At 39.1% G+C, this 22875-nt stretch overlaps 1 protein-coding gene across 4 annotated transcripts in view; it reads right to left on the reverse strand.

Moving 5' to 3' along the window:
• The window catches only part of MAGI3 (membrane associated guanylate kinase, WW and PDZ domain containing 3), a 257635-nt gene that overhangs the window by 8572 nt on the left and 226188 nt on the right, over nucleotides 1–22875 (reverse strand). For all 4 annotated transcript variants that reach the window (XM_064282401.1, XM_064282400.1, XM_064282403.1 and 1 more), the window contains exons 16-19: nucleotides 18628–18813; nucleotides 6594–6696; nucleotides 5689–5812; nucleotides 4949–5092 (exon numbers count right to left, since the gene is read on the reverse strand). In XM_064282401.1, the coding sequence (XP_064138471.1) occupies nucleotides 4949–5092; nucleotides 5689–5812; nucleotides 6594–6696; nucleotides 18628–18813 (557 nt within the window). The remainder of the gene's footprint in view (nucleotides 1–4948; nucleotides 5093–5688; nucleotides 5813–6593; nucleotides 6697–18627; nucleotides 18814–22875) is intronic.

Consider the following 22875-nt stretch of genomic DNA (forward strand, 5'->3'; position numbering starts at 1 on the left):
AGTTAAAACCAGTAACTGGCTTATACTCAATGATTTCAGTGTAAAATCATTTCCCTAAAAAACAAGCAAACAAACTAGGGATCGGATTACATTGCCTCAGTACCATTACTATTTACGAGAAATGATGTCTGTTGTTATCTTAGAAGAAAAAAGGAAAATATGGAAAACTCAAGTATAACTTTTGCAAAGGACCTATGATTAATGACAGCTATGGCAATGACATCCTTCTAGATTTTGAAATATATTTCAAGGTGAAAAACAACTGAAGGATACTGGCTTCAAAACAGAAAGACTGAGCAATGGAATACTCCTGAAATTCCAAAAAGCAATTAGAGTATTTGTAAGAGCTTACTGAAAACAATCCAGAAGTAACACAACGGAAGGGGACTTGGTCATTATCTAACAGAGAAAGGTTGGTGGGACAACTCTGCAGTACAGGACAGTGGTTAGGAAGCTGGGCTTTGGGGTATAATGTCTGTGCTTCACATTCTGGTCCCACCTCTTCCTAGAGGAGTGGCCTCATTTTCCTCATCTGTTAAATGGGGACAATATTAGTACCTACCTTATGGGGTTGTTGGGAGGATTTAATAAGATGAAACATGATTAGTACAAATGAAGTAAAAATGAACATTAGTTCTTGCTTTATTTATTGATTTTTTGGTTTGCCCCCCCCCCAAAAAAAAGACTTAAAGTGAGTCACTATGAAGAAAATTTAACAGCAGACTGTACCTCAGTCTACACAAAGCAAAAATTTCAAGTAAACTATGGAATAAGTTTGTTGCATATTTATGGGGGGGAAAAAAAAGATGAGAGTCTCAGAAACAAAATAGTTTTGATAATAAAATAAAAAAGGGAAAAAAACTTTAAAAAAAAACAACAAAAAGTAAATAGGATGAGAAATAAACATAATTAATAAAAAAATAGGATGAGAAATAAACAATTAATAAAAAAACTTCCTATCCAGAATATATGTGAAACAAAAGCCAATACCCAGATTTCCCTCGATAAGTACTTGAAGAGGAATTTAGATGATAAATTAGCACTAGATATACAATTCTGCTGATAATAAAAGAAATGAAAACAAACAAAAAAACTTATTGCCACTGAGTCGACCCAACTTATAGCGACTGTACAGGACAGAGTAGAACTGCTCCATAGAGTTTCCAAGGCGCACCTGGTGGATTCGAAATATGGACCTTTTTTTGGTTAGGAGCTGTTGCAGTTAACCACTATGCCACCAGGGTTTCCATGAAAATAAAAGTAGACAGCATTTGGAGCATGCTTTGGGAATAGCCTGTAAAACATGACTGAGGTTATAATTAATTTTAACTATAATTCTTTGGCCTAAATCCATTGTCCAAACCTATATTCTCTTAGTACACCAAAAATAAATGGCAATAAAACTTGTAATTGAACAGATTTGCCACCAGGTGTCATGTTTTATTAACTTTAAATTGGGCAGAGGAGGAGGAGTGACAGTGACTCTTAGATTTATGGGAGACAGACCCTCAGAGGGGGAAAAATGTTCTATCCTGGGCTATACAAAACTAAAGATAAAAAAAAATGGCACCTTTGAGAGGAAAACGTAAACATTTGTTTAAATTTTTAAGTTACTTTAAAAATTTTAAATGTGATTAAGAATATAACGGGAAATTCATCTTTTGATAAAAAGAACGAATAAAGATTTCAGTTTCGTATTGTAGAAAAATAAAATTACGGGACAGAAGAGAGGAAAGAAGGGAGAAATGAAAGGAAAAGAAAAATGAGAATAGGAGAACCAAAAGAAGAAAAGAAACAGAAAGAAGGGAGAGAGAAAAATTATGTTCCTTTGAAAAAGAAAGTCAATAGCTTTTTAGACAGTCTCATATTTTTTTAAAACAACATCCACTAAACATATATTAAGATTTTAAATTGATTTTTCTAACACAAAACTTGTATAACCTTACAGCCTGTTGAGAAGCTACCAAAAGCATCATCCAAACTGACATAGCCTGATGCAGTAAAACGTGGACTGGACTTTGGAGGATGACAGACCTGGCTGATACCATGGCTGTCACAGGCTGGGTGACCCTGGCAAGTCTCTTAGCCTCTCTGTGCCTCAGTCTATAAGTGAGGGTAAGGCCATCTACCTCACACAGTTTTTGTGAGACTAAAAAGTAAACACAAATTTTCCTCAAAACTCATGTTGCCTCAAAGATGTAAGACTGTTAATATTTTATATATCTGTCTGATTTTAAATATTTAACTATATCAGACACTATTCCCTAATATGAACCTTTTCCATTTAGCTGACTTTTTGTGTCCTTAGTCTAGAAACCCTTTTTCTCCTGTCTCTCTAGATTTTAACCGGATTTAAGGGCCAGCTTAAGACTCAACAGCTTTCAATCTATGTTACAAGTTAACATTTTCTTGTTTTACTGAATTACAATATTATATTGTTTGCTAATGACTTCATAGATCACAAAATCTGTCTTCCCAATAATAACTGCTGGGAGTTAATGTAAAATATTAAAAAAAAAATATTTCAGTATCTACAAGTTATCACCCATTCATTCTACTCTTTTAGCAAATATCTATGGAATATCTACTATGACTGTTCAAAGCACTACCTCAGGTGCTGAAGACATTAGAAAAATAGTTACAGGACACAAAGTACAGTTGTTGACCTAACAGAGAAATCAAGGGAGAAGGAAAAAGAGGCAAGAAAGAGGACAGGCAGATAGGGACGCTCAGGTGGCTCCGTGGTGCAAGTGTGAGCTAGGCATACCCTGCTCTGGTCATCTGGGCAGTGGCCGCCAGAGTAAGCCGTCATCAATAACACATTTTATTGAGCACCAATTACATGTGAAGCTCTCATAATCCTTGCCAAGCCAGAAATTTTGCTAATTTAGTAGCCAGAAAAACGACTCTCTTCTGAAAAGCTGATTATCTTTTAGGACAGACCTGGGCAGAGCAGTAGTAGCTTATTTGGTTTTGTTTTCAAACTTCAGAGTTTACTTTTGAAATAAAAGTTGATTTAATCACAGAATTCTAAAATGTCTATTCATTTGTAAAGAATGATATATTTTTTGAAATATATTTTGTCTGCTTTAAAGCCTGTTTGCTTTTTGTTTGTTGCGGTAAATCTTTGCCAGTCTGAGGGTTATATGTGGAACCAACATTTATTTTAAACTTACATATTAGTTTTTTGTTTAATTGGATTTTTGTAACACTATAAACAATGGGAGATTTAAAAAATTTTTAAACACACTTAAAGAAAAAGGACTAAGATATCCCCTATAAACAGTGTGTCAAATTCCATACTTTAAGAAGTTTACTTGGCCAGAGAGAAAGAAAAGGAAATTAATTATTCAGTGACTACTGTGGTCAACGGAAGTTGGCTGGTGGTAGAAATGCGCTTGGCTGTTAACTGTAAGGCTGGAAGTTCAAGTGTACCCAGAGGTCCCTTGGAAGAAAGGCCTGGTGGTCTACTACGAAAAAAAGCAGCCATTAAAAACTCCATGGAACACAGTTCTACTCTGACACACGTGGCGTTGCCCTAAGTCGGAATCAACTAGATGGCAACTGGTTTGGAACTCTCGTCCATGTATTTTACGTATAGTATCTGCATTCTGCAGATGAGGAAACTGAGGTTCAGAGAAGTAACCTGATGGTACACACCTACAAGGTGGCAAGTTAGAATGTGAGGATTTCTCTTTCTGATTTCCAAATCCATGTCCTTTCCACTCCATTAAATTATCTCCATGAGAGTGTGAACTAAGGCTAGATCCGGCAGCACTTGATTAGTTGCACTAATGGCACTTGGCCATTAGGCCGTTAGTCCTTCCCCTTGTCCTAAACGCTCTCCAGCTCTGGCTCTGTGATTCTACGACCCCTCTGCCTGTCCCCTTCCCCCCCGTTTTCTCTGCCTCCTCTGGATGGCTGATTATAGGCTATACCCAGAGTTCTGCCGTTGACCCATTACTTCCTAAATCTTCTCTAATGTTAATGATCTCATCCACCACAAAGACTTCGATCATCATCTGGGTAATGTCACCATCTGAGTTGCTACCACTAGTTCTAACTGCCTGCTGAACATTTAAACCTGGTCAGCTAGCTGCTAGCTTCACCTTAACATGACTAAAACTTACTATTTCATCAGTCTTGGCCAAATCATTTCTCCCCTTGGGCTCCTTAATGCTTTTTCACAGTTTAGGCAGGGACAAAGCCTCTGAGTCATCCTTCAGTCTTCCTTTCCCTTCAGCCCCCATTCACTTAACAAATATTTATCATCTAGTCACCTAGATAGGCCCTGTCTTCAATAACAGTTGGTCACATATGCAGGCGGGTTCGAACTGCTGATATTCTGGTTAACAGCAGCTGAAAGCCTAACCACTTGCCACCAGAGCTCCTTTCCCACTGTCTAGGATGTCTCTAATGGGAACCTACCTTACCTTTATATTTTCCTTTTCCTTGACTCCTCTATGTGTTTCCTAAATAAACTCTAGGCAAACTCCACAGTTACCTATATATGATTTATGCTTCCTTCATTTTACCTCTTTGCTTGTTTCTTCACCCTGGAATGTCTGCTCAGCCTCTCTCTGTTGAAATCCTACCACCTGCCAATGTCACCTATTCTGTGAAATCTTCTCTGATCGTTCCCTTTGAACTTGGACACATGTCCGATCATAGTGAAGAAGGACGGTATTTTTTTTTTTAAGATTAAAGTATATTTTATTAATCCATATGCTCACAAATGTTGCCTATGCAAGTGAAAATTGCTTTTTCTTACTGACCGAAGTCAAGAAGGTGAATGTGGCGTAAGTGCAGTACCGTGCAGCCTTTGAGGCTGCAGTGACGGAAAAGCCTGCTGCTTGGATTCAGCTTTCTGCATTCCCTTGAACCAACTACTTTCTGAAGCTCCCAGTCTGAAGCCAGAAGCAAAGGCTGCAGAGCGAGGCCGACTCACATGGATTCTGCCGTCTTTGACGGCGGGCCCCTCCTCAGCCAGACGCAGGATGAACAGCCCCATGTTATACTCCTTTCCGCCTCGGAGGCTGAAGCCAAAGCCCCGGGGCCCCCTCTCCAGCTCCACTGGGTAACAGCCGAGGCTCTACAGAGAAAGATGCATAAAGCAAACAAGTTTTCACAGACTGCTTTACTTACATTTTGAAAAAAAGACTGCTTTTATAACCAGAGAAATGACTTAGACTCTCGATATGCATTTCTAGACAGGTCTGTATCATAAGGAAGGAATTTAAGTTTTGGTTGACGGGATACTTAATTTTTAAAGATGCAGCCTAAATTAATCGGAAGATTACATGTCTTCTCTATTAGCAGGTCAATGTACAATGCAACAACCAGAAAAGCAGGATTTTGGAAAGTGCTTCCCTTAAGTAAATTGTGACTAATTTTCCTGGAGGGAAAATAAATTGAAACTCTACTTTGATTAGCTAAAACACTGCTATTTATGTCTAAATACTTAGCCACGGGACCAAATTTTTCCAATTACAGGGTCAACTTTTCTTTTACTCCTCACATCGTTTCACGGAAGCTAACAGAACGCTGAACACATAGTTAGGTCCTTGCAAGTATATTAGTTTTGCAAACACATTTATCTGAGCTGTATCAGCAAGAAATCGTCACCAGTGTCAGTAATTTAGTAATTCAACATATCAGTCCACACCTGGGGGACAGGGGGCTGCTTACCTGACTGTGCCGGCTGCCCACAACTGAAATCATTGCGGTGTCAGGCTGTGCAAGGTGCTTGTGGTCAGACCACGAGTGTCTGTAAATGGAGACGTCTTTTCCAATTTCACCTTCTATGGCACTTCTACAAGACAGAAACCAAGTCACTTTCTGCACCAAAAAAAAAAAAAAAAGAGACTAAAATAAAAGCAGATTAATCCCTGTTTTACTTTAAAAGCCAAATCTCACCATTCTCCTTCTGACCAAGAGCTGAAAAAGAAGATGTCTAGAACCAGAGAGATGCCAGGCAAAAACCTGCTCATTTCCTCCAGCATAGCTTCTAGTCTGTCGACATCTCCAAGTTGTTTTTAAAGGGCATCTGGATGCAGTTTACATCAAGGGAAATTACACTCAAGTAACTGAGCCAGAGGGCAGATAAGCTGACCTTATTTCAGGGAAAATGGCTCTCCCACAGAACCAATGCTTGGGAAGATACTGAATTTCTGGAAATCTAGTTTTTGTTTCATGGCTAATATCTTCAACAAAAGAGATATGTACACACACAGCCGTGCCTGCTCAGGTTGTCTGAGGGACGGCAATCCATGAAGGTCTGGTGCTTCCTGCCAAATGTATGAGGGCCAAGAGTGGCAGAGCCAGATGCTACTGTCACTTCTTTCTAATCCCCACTTGTCAGGCATGACTGGATAATTATATTGTGCCCAAGGGTGGAGGGCTCGGAAGAGGGATGAAGGCACTGGGGGAGGGGGACAGTTAGGGAAGGTATTTGAGGATGGAATATATACGAACTACCATTCTGTCCCCACCAGTGGCTGCTGCCTAACTGCATGGGAATACAGGGTGGTGGGTGATGGGGGTTGGGGACATGAGGAGACACAGAAAACGAAACCTGAGCAGAACAGCCCCACCTGTCCCCAGGTATGTGGTTGGTCTGTGACTGTCCCACGGGCCTGTGCTGCAGGGCTGGGCTTTGCCTGGCTGAGTTTGTTCCTGATGGTGGACCATGATGCTCTGTTCAAAGGAGAAACAAAAGACAAAGAATTTGTACATAAAAATGTGAAGGACAAGTGCATCTATGGGTGTAAGACAGTAACACTGGTTTACCAACTTCGCAACCTTAGCACAAACAACACTGTTGTCAGCTGTCTGGAATTGGCACATTAACATCTTTTCCCTGTGGCTTTGGATGAATGTTTATGCTTCAAGAGAATAGGAGTCAGTTTCCTTGGGCACATGCCTTCCCTCTTTCGCCTTTGTTTTGGTCATCCATACAATGCGAAAACCAGAAATGAACATACTCATACAGTTTACCTAGAAGACAAAGCTCCAGGAACTATCTCGAAGCCTATTCTATGGGTTTCGAGAGCACACTCCCCATACTTGGTGAACCACTCCAGACGACAACGACAGGTCTCAGGAATGCTGCAACAGAGGCCAGTCTGCAAACCACACACATATCTTTAAAACTGCATCATTAATCGAGCCATTATTTTATCTGACACTGAGTACCAAAGACAACATGGAATCATCCTGAGTGGTGAAAAATATTTATAAAACTTTTACTGTTTTTATATGCTAAAAACACAAATATAGGTTAAAAAAAAAAATCAACATGTGTTTCTGTATCATTTCCAACAGCTCTGGGTGTCCTGCTGTTCCCTGAAGGCAGATTGCATAGCTAAGATAGCAACTGGTTGCCTGTGGATCTAGAGAGCAAGGTGAGGGAGGTAACAATTAAAACAGATACTTAAGGTTGTTAAAACTCATATTTTTAAGCTTAAATTTTTGAATACTTTACCCTGTCCAAAAGTCAAAGCATGGGATATTTAAAATATCAAAGAGAGGGGGCATAATTTAGTGTTGAAGACCATGAATTCTGGAGCAAGGCTGATGGGTTGAAAGCCTGACCCCATCATTTACTAGCTGTGTGTTCTTGAGAAAATTACTTAAATTCTCTGTGCGTCTAATCCTATCATCTACAAAACGGGAATCGTAGCTATCTTATGAGGTTATTATGAGCATGAAATGAGCTTAGAAATGTACATGCTTAGAACAGTGCCTAGCACACAATATGCTCTACATCAATTTTACTACTACAATTATTATCACCATCATTGTCATTGTCATCACCATCACCGTAATCATGATGATATCTCCTATTTGGGGCTGCATTTCTCCTTACTTCTATAATCTGAAATATTTACCTTACTTAGCAAAAATGTTCACGGTAGAAGTCGTTTTTAGGTTAGAACAACATGTGGAAACTAACTGATATTAAGTGGAATCTTGGAATATACTGGAGATGGAGAAAGAGTGATGTCAAAGCAGACACAAGAGAGATGAAAGTTTAAGAAGCAACTTCTATTGAGGAAGCTAACTATCGGCTTTACTACATGCATCTCTATTTTACGGCTTGCATTAAGTTGTTCCTCTTCAAAGTTCTGTGGGACTGAAAACAAATAACTTCTTACTTTGATTTAAGAATTTCTTGTAACTAGAGGCTAGAGAGGATCCTGAAAACACAGGCAAGAGGGTAAAAAGGGACAGGAGGAGAGAGTAATGGTGGATGGTCTAGCTGTGGTGGCCCTGGGCATTTCTAATGCTCTGATTCTGGATGCTGGGCTTGTATGTCTACACAGATTTAAACAATACGTAGCAAACCAAGAGATGTAGAACAAGGCTTTGTAGAAATTTACCGGAGGCCTGTGTTTCCTCTTTAAAGTGTTCCAGGAAGGTGGGGGGAAGGAGTAGGGGATAAACTTTTATTTACTTATTTTTGGTGATCTGGAAATATGTTGCTATTATAAATTTTATGTTCCTAATTAGCTTAACAAATTTCTTATGTTGGCTTCTTAATGGGTCTCCTTGCCACTAACCTCTCCTTCATTCTGCTTCCAGACCTCTGTCTCTAACACATCGACTGAAACATGCTACTGCTCAGGTTAAAAATTGGTAACATTGTTGCTCATAGGATACTATCCAAATTTCTTACCTGGGCATTCTTGCCTCCTGTCCAAAATGTTGCCTCCTCTGTGAAATCTTACCTAGTTCCTTGGGCACTCTATAATCACAGCGCTGTCATGGTTTATCACACTGTGTCAGAGCTAGCTGAATACCTGTCTCTCCTGCTAGGCTGTGAACTTGATTACAGAATCACAGCTCATTTATCTTTATATTCTCTGTACCCACTGGAAGTTCTCACAAGTCCTTCCGCCTTTGCTTACTTGGTAGGTCAATTTCAAGTTACCTGTCTCCAAACCAGTGCCTGTTATGGAGCTGAATTTTCTTCTGTCATTGTAAACTCATGGCTACTATTAAAGGAATGTAAATTGATGGGAAAAACTAGCATTAGCATCTATCAAGAAGATAACTGGGAGACACTTGTACCTTTCACTGTGTCCAATTTAGATAACTTTTCGGCTTTACTAGCTTAGCTAGAGTAATGGGTATATACTATGAGAGCAGGACAGTATAAATAAGCTGACCAATTTCAAGTTCTCCTCTACCTCCCCCTGAGGACAGGAGGTGTCACTGCTAGGCAAAATGCATCAACAATTGGTGCCTACTTTTTTAGTTCCATGTTTTTTTTCCTTGTCTCTTCAAGGTTAAATAACACTTTCTATCATTGGTGTTTTTTTCATTTTTAGTCTTCCAACCCACGCTACATGGCTTCTCCAATTTATTTCCATGTTATAAGCTATAATACTCAGATATTTACTCTAGGATATCAACCAGGCCTATATTCTCTCTGAATTTTATCTGAAAATTCTCCAAATAGTAAAGTGGGTTAAGTATATATCTCTTCCTCAGTGAGAATTAACTTTTTTTTTCCTGAAGTTTCTGTGTATAAGTATTTAACAGAAGTTTATTAACAAAATTCCACAGTTAAACTACCATAACAAACATTATAATTTGTTGGGAATCATCTTTACAAAGAATAAACAAGAAGCCTATGAGAGAACTTTTAAAACTCTATTAAAGGACGTAAAAAGATGATCTGAATATTTGGAGAGACATTCCATCTTCTTCAGTGGGATAATTTAATATTTAAAGATATAAATTCTCTCAAAGGTAATATATACATTTAATATGCCCTCCAACGTTTCACTCTTTACACATGGGGTCGCTATTAGTCGGAGCTGACTTGACAGCACATAACACACATGCCCTCCAAAAATTTCTAGCTGGGATTTTTAAGGAGCTTAATAACTTGCTCTAAAATTTTATATAGAAGAGGTCCATGAATATCTAGTTGATTTAAAAAGAGAGAACTTTCCCTAACAGATACTAGGACATACCATAACGTTATATATATTAAAAAAAAAATGTATATACATATTTGCAGACTCATGTATTAAAAAAAAATTTTTTTTTTTTTTTTTAAGAAGAAGTTAATATACACAAGCCAATGGGAAAAAGTGGTGCTGTTTAATAGCCAGTGTTGGGACAACTGGCTCACTATAGGAATAAAAAATTAAAACTGAATCCCTACCTAAAACCATATGGGCTCCTGATGAATTAAAGACCTAACTGCAAAAGGAAAAATTACAAATCTAGTAGGAGGTTTAATGTAAGAGAAAATCTCTGTGACATGGGACAAAGGACAACTTAAATAAAACTCCAAAAGCAAACACCATAAGGTAAACATTAACTAATTCGATTACGTTTAAATTACGAATTTCTGTATAATGAAGGGCGCCATCATCACAGTTAACACAGATGACAGGAAAAGATATTTGCATTTTCTAAAACTAATGTAAGACTGTTGCTGTTGAGTTGATTTCAACTCATAGTGACACTTATGGAACAGAGCAGAACTGCCCCATAGGGTTTCCAAGGAGCACCTGATGGATTCAAACTGCCAGCCTTTTGGTTAGCAGCCTGAGCTCTTAATAACTTTGCCACCAGGGCTTTACCAATATAAGACTTATGCTTATAAAAACCAACAAGAAAAAGACAGAAACCCCTCAAGAAATATGAATAAAGCATAAGAACAGTCAATTCACAAAAAAAAGAAGCAAGCACAGGAAGAGATGCTCAAATTAATAGGTAATCAGAGAAATGCAAATTAAATAACAATGAGATACAACACTTTCCATGTTTTAGGCTAGCAAATTTGAAAGCTGGATAACGACAGGTATTGGCAGGGATATAAAGTTATAGGAAAGCTTGGTGCTTTGCAGGTGGGTAAGTAGATGGATGTGCCAATTATGAAGGACACTGGACGGTACTCAGCCAAAATAAGCATATGTCCACTCTTTGACCCGGCAATGTCACACTGAGAAATTCTCACGTTGCTTTATAAGGTCCGTATATGAGGACGTTTATCAGAGGACTGTTCGTGAGATTGTGAAGTTGGAGACAATGTGGTTGGGTGTTAATGGGGGAGTGGACAGGTAATACACGGTAAATATACTTTACGACAAACTATCAAGCAGGTAAAAGTAATTGATCTTATTCACCCAGCAACATGGATAAATCTTAAAAGCTCATGGTGCCACCAAAAGCACAAGCAATCCAAGAAAAAAATAGAAAAATTGTGCTTGATCAAGGTTAAAAATTTTGTGTATCAGACGACAGTCTCAAGAAAGTAAAAAGACAACTTATGGAATGAGAGAAAATATTTACAAACCATATATCTGATAAGAGTCTAGTATCCAGAATTGTTATTGTGTCCTCCCAAAATATGTGTTGGAACCCTAACCTCTATACTTGTGGATATAACCCTGTTTGGAAATAGGGTTTTCTTTGTTATGGTAATTAGACCATACCTTTCTAGGGTGGCTTCTAAATCTAATCACTTCTGAGTTATAAAAAGAGCAGAATGGACAAAGAGACATACCCAGGGAGAAGAGGAAGACAGACACATCTACAAGGATTGCTGGCAGCTACTAGATGCTGAATACGCAAGGAAGGACTTCCTGCTAGAGCCATGCTGTCAATGTCAACGTCTAGCTGCCTATACCGTGAGAAAATAAATTTCTTTTCTTTCAAGCCACTACTTGTGGCATCTGTGTTGCGGCAGTACTATGTAACTAAGACATGAATATATAAAGAACTCTTACAACTCATTAATAAAAAGACAAATAACTCGATTAAAGATGAGGAAAGGATTTGAATAGACATTTGTCCAAAGAGAATATACAACTGACTGGTAAACAAAGGAAAAGATGCTCAACATTGTTAGTTATCAGGGAAAGGCAAACTAAAACACAATGAAATTGTCACTTCATGCACACTAGAATAGCTATAATAGCAAATAAAAAACAATGGAAGATAACAAGTGTGGCAAAGATGTGGAGAAATTGGGACCTAGGAATGTAAAATGATGTACCTGCTATGGAAAAGTTTGGCAGTCCCTCAAAAAGTTAAAAACAGTTACCACATGTCCCAGCAGTTCCACACCTAGGTAATACCCAAGAGAAATGAAAGCATACATCCAAACAAAAGCCTGTAAACCAAAGTTCATAGCAGCATAATTCATAAAAATCAAAAAGTGGAGACAACCCAAATGTCCATCAAATGATGAATAGATAAGCAAAATGTATGATTTTGCTTATATCTGAATGGAATATAATCCTTGTAGATGTGTCTATCTCCGTTGTCTGTCTTCCTCTTCTCCCTGGGTATGTCTCTTTGTCCATTCTGCTCTTTTTATAACTCAGAAGTGATTAGATTTAGAAGCCACCCTAGAAAGGTATGGTCTCATTACCATAACAAAGAAAACCCTACTTCCAAACAGGATTATATCCACAAGTATAGAGGTTAGGGTTCCAACACACATTTTGGGAGGACACAATAACAATTCTGGTTACTAGACTCTTATCAGATATATGGTATCAGATATACAATATGTGGTATGAATCATACCACATATTGTATGATTCTATTTACATGAAATGTCAAGAACACGCAAATCCATAGAGACAGAAAGTAGAACTAGAGCTAATCTAGAAAGCAGGTTAGAGCTGGGGGGCTGTGGGAGGATGGGGAGGGACTGCTAATGGATACAGGGTTTCTTTTCTGGGTGATTAAAATGTTCTGGAATTAGTGATGGTTGCACATCCTTGTAAATACAGTAAAAACCATTGAGTTGTACACATTAATGATTTTTACAGCATGTGAATTACATTGCAATTAAAAAACAAAAAAAGTAGACATGACAAATTAATGCCATGTGGTATCCTGGACTGGATTCTGGACAAAAAAACTCTAAAATAAATGCTGACACACACAAAAATATGCATTTTAAAAGACACACAAGTGAAATGAGGCACATAAAAGACACTAAAATGGTTTGGTTGCCAGTGGGAGGAGAGAGAGGAGAGTAGAAAATGGAGAAAAAAGGGGATACACTAAAAAAACAAAAGGGAATAAATGAGAAACAGTACAAAACAAAATGATGGCAACACTACCAGAATCATTTCAACATGAGTCCTTGGTAGCTTTTGGTATCTCATGTTCCTACTTAAATGTGAACGAGAACTGACAAAAAAATTGGAATCAGTTTTGGAGGCTTTTATACAATAAGCAAGACCAACTAGGCATAGTCAGTCATTTTATGTTCTATATTTGAGAACAAGACACAAGGTGGTGGAAGAGGTGGTAGTATTGTGGGGAAGACCATGACACAGAAATGGTTCCAAGTCATGAATATGATTGGAAAGATTTATAAGAGACCTGACACTTGGCGTGGTGCCTTGGCTATTTCCATGGCAAAATAAGTACAAATGTTAAATAGTATGTAGCAAAGGGGGGTGGGGTGGGGGAAGGATGGATGGAACAACAGTTTTTCTTTCTCCAGATAATGTCTTTTACCTATTGATAGTGAATGGTTTATGGAGAACAGAATCTGAAAGAAAGCTCTGAGGTATTGATCTGAATGTGTGATTTCTGAAAATAGCTTCAGAGCTATAAATATTCATTTGACTCTTCAGTCAGTTGATAGATCTTACATTGAATTCAGTGAGAAACTTGGAAGACTTACAAACTCCATAAACAGAATTTTTATGGACAGAATGGAGACTTTCTATTTTTTTCCTGAGAAAAATGAGAGATTCTAAATGTTTCCATAGTTTAATAAAAACTTAGAGTATAAAAAAATAATGTGGAATCACTGAGATGCAATTTTACATATCCAATGCGATATTATTTTAAGGGGCTGTGCCTACATATGAAATATACTTTAAAACATATGTCTGCTAGGGAGTTTTCCTTCCATTCTTCTATTTCTCCAATGGCTACCATTATACAGGAAATCTCAAGAGTCTGTTCAGAAGTATTTGGGTCAAAATGAGAAAGGTCACCTTTACTCTGAGGAAAATCATCTAGCAATTTTGGAATACCTTTCAGAGAAAACACTTTCAACAATTAAAGGATAATTTTGAAAAAAAAAAAGAAAAAAAACAATTCATACAAAGAGAAAGAAGTTGCTTTTCCATTAATGAACTATCTATCCCAGGGCTATTCAAAGTGTGGTTTGTTCACTGCCAGTCATCAATAGGTACTACAGATGCTGAGAGTAAGTATTTAGAAAATTCTAGAACAGTTTGACAGAGTAACTTTGTTTACCTTTGTTTAATTTTTATTGTATTTCACAGAAATATTGGTCCGAAGTGGATTCAAAAAACCCACTGGCCCTTTTCTCTAGTTTGAGAAGCATTGATCTATACTACTGCTAGTGCCACTACTTCTAGCAGCTTCTATCACTTAGTGCCTGCTATGTGCCAGGCATGGTTATATAAGCACACGATATATCTCATTCTCAGAACAACTCGGAAATGTTATTTCCTGTGGCAGTGAGGCCTGCTTCTCTTTGTGGGTCACAGAACAAACGTTAAGGCTAGGGAGCAGGCAACAGGGATCATGTTAAAGAAACTGAGATAAAGAAATATGATCAAAATCACACCTAAGTCATAAAAATCATCCAAAAAATTTTTATTGAGCATTTACTATGTGCCCAACAAACATTATTTTAGGCCCTTGAGATTTAGCGCTGAGCCTGACAAAATCTCTAACCTCACAAATCTTATGACCTTGCATTCTAGGAGGGGGAGATGGGTGATAAACACATGAACAAATAATTAAATAACTTCAGATCGAGATAAGTGAAGTGCTATGAAGAAAAATAAAGCAGGGTAAAAGCTTAGAGCAGGACTGGAGCAGGCAGGGAAAAGTTATTTTAGATGCTATGGTTGGGAAGGCATAGCAGTTAGGCACACAGGTCTGAAGCCAGGCTGCTTGATTAAACTCCTGGTCCTGCTGCGTACTAGCTTCATGACTGCAGGCAAGTTCTTTAACCACTCCGTGCCTGTTTCCTCATCTACAGACTGGAAAATAACAGCGCCTGCCCCACTGCATTATATTGAGTATTAAATGAGTTACCTATAAAGTATTTGGGACAGTGCCTGTCATGAAGTAAAAGTGCTTACTAAATATCATTATTGTTTCCTTAGGATGTGGGACTTAAAGAGAGGGAGCCAGCCTTGCAAAGATGTGGGGAAATACCTCAAACAGTTAGTGCGCTCACTACTAACCGAAAGATTGCAGAGTCCAGCCTTAGGTGCCTTGGAAGAAACGCCTGGCGATCTACTTCCAAAAAATTCAGCCACTGAAAATCCTATAGAGCACAGTTCTACTCTGACACAACGGGATCTTCCCGAGTCGGAGTCAACTAGATGGTGACTTTTTTTTTAATCAATAGTAGTGTATTTATGCGGATTATGTAGTATTTCACCCTTAATCCTCACAATGATTCTGAAATAAGCATTATTACTTCCATTCTACAGATAAAAAACCCCTGAGGTTTAGAAAGGTTAAGCAGCTTGTTTAAGGCCATACAACTAGCTAACAGGTATTGATGTTAGGATCTGAACTCATGTCTATCAAAAGCCTTACTTTTCCTATGGGTTTCTATTACTTCTGCTAGGTAATGGTAAAGAAGATCTCAGAACTAAAATCGCCTGACTTTTACTTCCTTCATTCAAAAAATACTGAACACCTATTAAATGTCATAGTCAATCAAGGAATATTTTTTAAGTCGGAATCGACTGGACGGCACTGGGTTTGATTTTGGTTTACTAATGTATAAGCATCCGGCTGCTAACCAAAAGGTCAGCAGCTCGAATTCACCAGCCACTCCTTGGAAACCCTATGGGGCAGTTCTACTTTGTCTTATAAGGTCGCTATGAATCAGAATCGGCTCGACTGTAATGGGTTCAGTTTCTTTTTAAGGTATAGGATACCACCGGAATATAAGAACTAAACTTTGTCTTCAAGGAGCAGACGGTTTAAATAAGACCGTTTAAATAGGGAGATGGTTATCTTACATAAGAATAATGCCAAATATTCTACTTTGGTAAGTAGCGTCTAGTGTTTTAAAAGCTTATAAGTGGCCATCTAAGATATATGTATAGGTCCCACCCCGTCAGCAGCAAGGGAGAATGAAGAAAGCCAGAAACACAAGGGAAGGATTAGTCCAAAGGACTAATGAACCACAACTACACAGCCTCCACCAGACTGAGTCCAGCACAATTGGATGGTGCCCGGCTACCACCACCGGCTGCTCTGACGGGGATCACAATAAAGGGTCCTGGACAGAGCTGGAAAGAAAATGTAGAACAAAATGCTAACTCATTATTAAAAAAAAAAAAAAAAAAAGGACCAGACTTAACTGGTCTGACAGAGACTGGAGAAACCCTGGGAGTATGGCCCCAGACACCCTTTTAACTCAGTACTGAAGTCACTTCTGAGGTTTACCCTTCAGCCAAAGATTAGACAGGCCTATAGAACAAACAATAACACATGTAGTTCAACCATGTACACGAGACTTAAACGGGCACAACGGCCCAGGGGCGAGGATGAGGAGGCAGGAGGGGACAGGAAAGCTGGTAATGGGGAATCCAAGGTCGAGAAGGGGAGATTGTTTACACACCATGGGGTTGGCAACCAACGTCACAAAACAGTATGTATATTAATTATTTAATGAGAAACTAACATGCTCTGAAAAACTTTTATCTAAACACACACACACACATAAAAAAAGGATAATGCCAAATGGATTGCAGAGACAAGAGGTGCTACAGAAGTGTCTCAGTTTCTTAGTGCTGCTGTAACAGAAATAAAACAAGTGGGTGGCTTTAACAAACAGAAATCTATTTTCTTACAGTTTAGGAGGCTAGAAGCCTGAATCCAAGGCGTTGGCTCTCTAGGAAGATGCTCTCTTTGCACTCCAGGGAAAAATCCTCGTCTCAGTTTCTCTAGCGTTCTTTCAGAGATTGCCACATGGCATCTATCTTTCCCCCATCCATGCTTGCTTGTCTCTGTACCTAATCTGCTCTTATGTCTCAAAAGTGGTTAGGTTTAAGACACACCCTATACTGATGTGGTCTCACTAACATTATATCCACAGGTAAAGGAGTCAGGATTTATAACACGTATTTTTAGGGGACAGAATTCAATCCGTAACAGGGAGTTAGGGTGAGGAAGCCACATGCACAGAGGCCAGTGAAGAAACAAGCCTAGCTCTAGAGAGGGTCTGAAGAGAATGCTGGGAGGTAAATTTAAAAGGCAGGCTGAAAAGTCCCTGGGTGGTGTGAACAGTTTGCATCGGCTGGTAACCAAAAACGTTGGCAATTCCAACCACCCAGTGGCACCGTGGAAGAAAGAGGCCTGGTGATCTGCTTCTGTAAAGCTTATAGCCAAGAAAACCCTCTGGAGCAGTTCTACTCTGTAACACACGGGGTCTCTTCAAAGTCACAAACCAACAACAAAAACAAAATCAACTACGATACAAGGCGGGCGGAGAGCAAAGCCATAAAACACTGCCTGCAGAGTGGGGAAGCACTAGCGGCTTCTACAGAGTATTTTAGAAAGAAGAATCACCAGAGCCTGGTCCAGACTGGAGACGGGAAAGAGCAGGGGCTGAGATGCGACAGCATTCCAGGGTCCGGCCTAGAACTGGAAAGGGCTTCAGAGGGTAGCCAGGTTTAACTCCTGTCCATGTGGAAATACCCCTGCAGTATTCTGGTGGGCAGAATGGAGATTTATGTAACACCTCAGGTATGAATATATGAGAGTGGTGCAGTGGGAGCCAAAAGGAAAGGAAGAATCAACAAGAAGTATAAAAGGCCTGGAAACTGCCTAGATTAGAGTGTCATGGGAGAAAATGGGACACGAACACACGTCATAGTATCAGGAAGTTTAAGACGGAAGACTGATCCTTCACCATGCTGTTGTTTTTGGTTTCTCCTCATTAGTTTCACAAAATCTGGAAAAATGAGATGAGCATTAAATAATGGTTACCTTGTAATTTACAAAGGACATGGACTGATGTTACTCAAAATGGCTCCTAATTAGAAATCCTTAATGATCAAAAGGCAGCATGAAACCAGGGCAAGACACTGAACACGTTTGTAAGGCTCCAGGGCTGCCAGTATGTGTTCTATGTCCCATTTACTGGCAACCTTTACAGACTCCTTTTCCCTCATTCGTAATGCTGCTGCCCCGAACAAAGCTCTGCCCCCGAGGAAAGGCACACCATGGCATGGGCCTGACATAAAAGGCTCGACATCCACAGTGACTTCCTTTGAACTGTCTAGAGGATTTTCTCACTCAAACAGAGATGTCAGACATTATTTCAAGAAAATAAGATCTGAAAAGCATTGCCAATCTCTATCAATTCTGGGTGCTTGCTTCTCAACTCCAGCACTTAAATAAATGGCCATCACTCACTAGCTGGATGATTTTTCTGGACTTGGTGATAATGTTGTAAGAAACTGTCTTTTAAGTTCACTAAATGGAGAAGGCAAAGAATGAGATTCCAGGGTCTATAAATGGCTCTATCACTGCATGATTCTGGCCATCTTGGAGGAAGCCACTGCCTTCTGCAGGCTCAGTGTCTCTGGGACCAGCCTGGGGACGGCAGGCCTGCTGGTTCCTTACCTTCTTCAGCTATGACTGTCAGCGTGACGGTGACACCGGCATCTTTGATTAGCTGAACGATGCTGTCATGGGACAAGTCAATAATGGACTGCCCATTCACCGCAGAGATCTGATCGCCAACCTTCAGTTTTCCACAGCGACCAGCAGGACTTCCTTCTATGACTCGGCCAATCTTATGAGGAATAACTATGGGAAAAACCCAGGTTTTCCAAATTATTTAAGATATCTGCTAGTGTTAGAGTTATTACCATCATCATTATTGACATCATAACATCAAAGAAAATTCTTAAAAAATACACCAAAAAGCTCCACACACGATCATCCCATCAGAACGCATAACCCTCCTTTACAATAACCATTGCGATCCCCCTGCTCACCACCATCGGATCCCAGGACCTCCTCTTCCTGCTTGGGGAGATCACTCTCAGAGTGGGGAGCAGAACCTCGGTCTGAGTTCCAGGTTTCCTTTGGGCTTTGTCCTTCTTGGCCTTGGTCCTTTTTTTTTAGGCTTGGAGCGCAAGTACTTCTCGCTCCATGGTGAGACCGGTAACTGCCAGGCGCCTGTGCACTCGAGTGGCAGTCATATTACCTTTTGCTTTTTGCTCGCATACATACATACTCTTTACATAGTTGGAATCATAGCATATAAATCTCTCTGCTGTTTTTCACTTACCAAAAACCTTTTCCTAATATTTATGTGGTTATCGCAATTATCTTATCTAAGGGCTATTGAGCACACAGATAATGAAAGTATCTCACTACTTTGATGTATCATGGTTTATTGTTGACCATTTAGGCTGCATCAAGTTTTTAGCTATTTTAGAAACTGCTACAATGAGATCATCTTTGGTTCTGTTGAAGAATTTCCTTAGTATAAATGTTTCCCTGAGTTTTGAAGGGGCACTTATTCCCATAAGGAACCTTGTAAATAAATGCAGTTGAAACTCAAGTTTAGGACTTAGTAGTTACTGGTGGGAGCTCCAGGTACAGTGAAATGACTGACCGTTAAAACACATCATACTTAGCCCTATGTGGAAATTGTTCCTTTTATTTATGACTTTTGGTCTTTTTGAAATCAGAAAAGCTGAGTGGAATTGGAACGTTAAATGTTTCATATGAGGACTCTCCAGCTCGTGGATAAAATCCTACCTTGAACGCACAAAGCTGAGTCTAACACATTTGCAAAGACACTCCTTGCAGTACTACTGTATCTCGAGCTCACAATGCTAAAGGCTTTCCTAGACAATTAAGACACTTTGCTCTCATTATGATTTAAAATGAGTTCTTAGACATTCAGAAAATCTTGCCAAAATATCTTCTATTGGGCAATAAGAGACATCTGTATTAAGAAACAAATATTCCTTCTGTGTTTGCTGAGAATTTCCTAGCCTGGGTCAGGAAACTTATCAGGTGCTTGGACTCCTGCTGGCTACTGATTGTTATGAATAGGGATAATTAATATTTTTAAATGGCACAGTGAATGGTGTTTAATTTCCATCGTAAAATGGGCTTCTGAGTAGTATTTCTGAATCATATCTAGGTGTGTGTTACATTTTACTAGGCCTTCATTTGGACTGGAAAAGTTATTCTTGGCCATGATTTATGTTCCCATAGACAGTGCCATTTCTTGGCTCTTCCAGGATTATATAGTGAGAGATTTTATCTTAAAATAGAGGAAGTCAATGTTGGAAGCAAGTGCTATTTAGCTCTGAATTATATCAAGCAGTTATTATACCACTTTCCTTACAAAGTAATTAGAAAAATGGCAATGCAGTATGGGCTGTGCACTCTGCCAAGAATCCTGAGTGGATTCACTGATGGTACAGCAGGTGGCACATCAGAAACATATGGTGAGTCACATGGTGGCCCTGTGGTGACCTTCTAAATCAATACCTTAGTTATTTCCCTTCTTAGAAAAGATTTACTTGTAGATGGTGTTCATTCTAGATCCCCTGAGAAGAAAATCATTCAACGCCTTGGCATACTCAAAGGCGTTTGTTCGGACTTGGGAAAGTATCAAACAGAATTAATCTCTGAAGTCTCAGTGGTCCCCTTGCTCATCATGTGGGCAATGTGGTCATAAGGAATTGGCAAATCTTGGTACAGAACTTCCTGAAGGGTTGGCTGTCTGAGTAACAGAAGGTAAAAGTAGTCAGATTGTTACTGACTTTGTTGGCATTCAGAGCAGTAGCACCAGAACAGTTAAAAATAGCAAACAGACCAGCAGAAAGGAAACTCCTGAACATTCTCTGGATGCACTGGGAAGTTTTCAAGGTAACTCCCTGTACTACACATTCCAAAGGAAAAGTCTGAACTTCTGCCTTGCTCTGTTGCTGTACAAAGCCTGCATGCATTTGTTATAAGGAGAACTTAACTGTCTTCACTCATTTTTGGCTTAAATCGGTCTCATGGCCTCGCTTGTCCAGCTGCTGCTATCACTTCAGTACTTTTAAAACATTTCTTTTCAAGGAAACAAGGGACACTAAGTGGAAATATCCCTTTCTCAAAGAAATCCTTTGCAACCAGAACTGAAAAGTATATGCAAGGGGAACACTAAAAGCTCTGAAGTACTGGCAAACCCAAAGCTTTTCATCTTAAATAGAGGCCTTTTCTAAGTACCTACTTATTTAACACTTACAACAAACTGTGAGTAGGCTAGGCCTGCATGCCTGGGGCTGAAAAGGTCAACAGTAAGAGAATCTCCGAAATTTATAACTGGTACCAGAGATGCTACCAGAAACTTTCCTTGTGACAAATGTTACCAGAAAATACCATTTAATCAGAAGGAAAAAAAAAAAAATCTATGCTGAGCAGTGTTCAGAGACAAGGTCCATAATGAATGACCTATTCTGACTGACGGGTTTCTTGCCTTTTTTCCCTTGTGCTAACTCTTCTAAACCAAACCTCTGTTATGTAGCTGGCAGCATATTGCTCAGTGTCCGTTTTTCCAGTTGTAGTCCAGGGCATTTCCTTCTATCTATAAAAGATGGATGGAGTTCCAGGAAGAATGCTTCAGGGCTCAGCATTTAGTGAGATTATTAACTAGCTTCTCAGTGAAATTATCAATTCTGGTTTCGCACCATGATTGAAAACCTCAAGTACCTTATATAAAATTCATCAACAATCTGAGCCTAATTTACCATTCAGGCTGCTAATTAATGAGCTGCAACACTCATTTCCTGCCACACAGTAGCTGGTGCCTCAATTTTACATTTTAATTGGGCTTTCTTTCCCATCTTGTTAGTCAAGTATTGATAAACTTTTTAAACTTTCCTTAAAAAAAAAAGGCCAAGAGACAGTGGCAAACAGTTTTCTAACTAATGATGATGATAAAAGCAGCAGCAACTACAGTAGCAGCTAACTTTTATTGAAGTCCAGACTAAGGGCTTCACAAGCATTATCTCCTTTAATCCTCACACTCATATGACACAGGAAGTTATTATCAACATCCCCCTTTTACAGAAGAATCTGGAGCTCTTACCAAAAAACCAAACCTGCTGCTGTCGAGTCGATTTTGACTCATAACGACCCTTACAGGACAGAGTAGAACTGACCCATAGAGTTTCCAAGGAGCATCTGGTAGATTCGAACTGCCAACCTTTTGGTTGGCAGATGTAGCACTTAACCACTATGCCACCAGGCTCTCCCTGGAGCTCTTGCAGGGCAGATAATTTGCCCAAGATAAGACAGCTATTAAAAGATATAATTGGGTCTAGACTCCAAACGGAGTCCAACACTTAATGACACTATCTTACATAGACATCTAGTACCTACAGTTGCTATGAGTCAGAATTGACTCGATGGAAATGGGTTTGGTTTTTTGTTTTTTTTTTAGTATCTACAGTAGGTAAAACCATCAAAATAGCAAAACATTATTTAACAAATAAATGTAAAGACCATTTATATGTATTTAAATAATTCACCTTATTTTAATCAATTTCTCTGAATTGCTTTGTTTTATGGTGAACACCAGACTCTTAATTTTTGCAGTGCAAAAAAAGGAATATTTTGAATATAAAAAGTGATTAGGATCTGTCATACTGAGTAATGATCTTTCACTTTTTTGTTAATCTGAATGCCTGGTATTATCGTATGGCATTAGAATGACAATATGATTACCCAAAATGTTTCTTTTTGGAAATGCTGATTTCCAACGGTAGGACATGAAATCCACCTAAAAGCTGCCTTCTTTCATTTTTCTGACATAGGCCACATGATCATCCACACAGCATCAGTGACAGTTCCAGT

Source organism: Loxodonta africana, chromosome 3 (assembly GCF_030014295.1).
Source record: "Loxodonta africana isolate mLoxAfr1 chromosome 3, mLoxAfr1.hap2, whole genome shotgun sequence".
Classification (NCBI taxonomy): domain Eukaryota; kingdom Metazoa; phylum Chordata; class Mammalia; order Proboscidea; family Elephantidae; genus Loxodonta; species Loxodonta africana.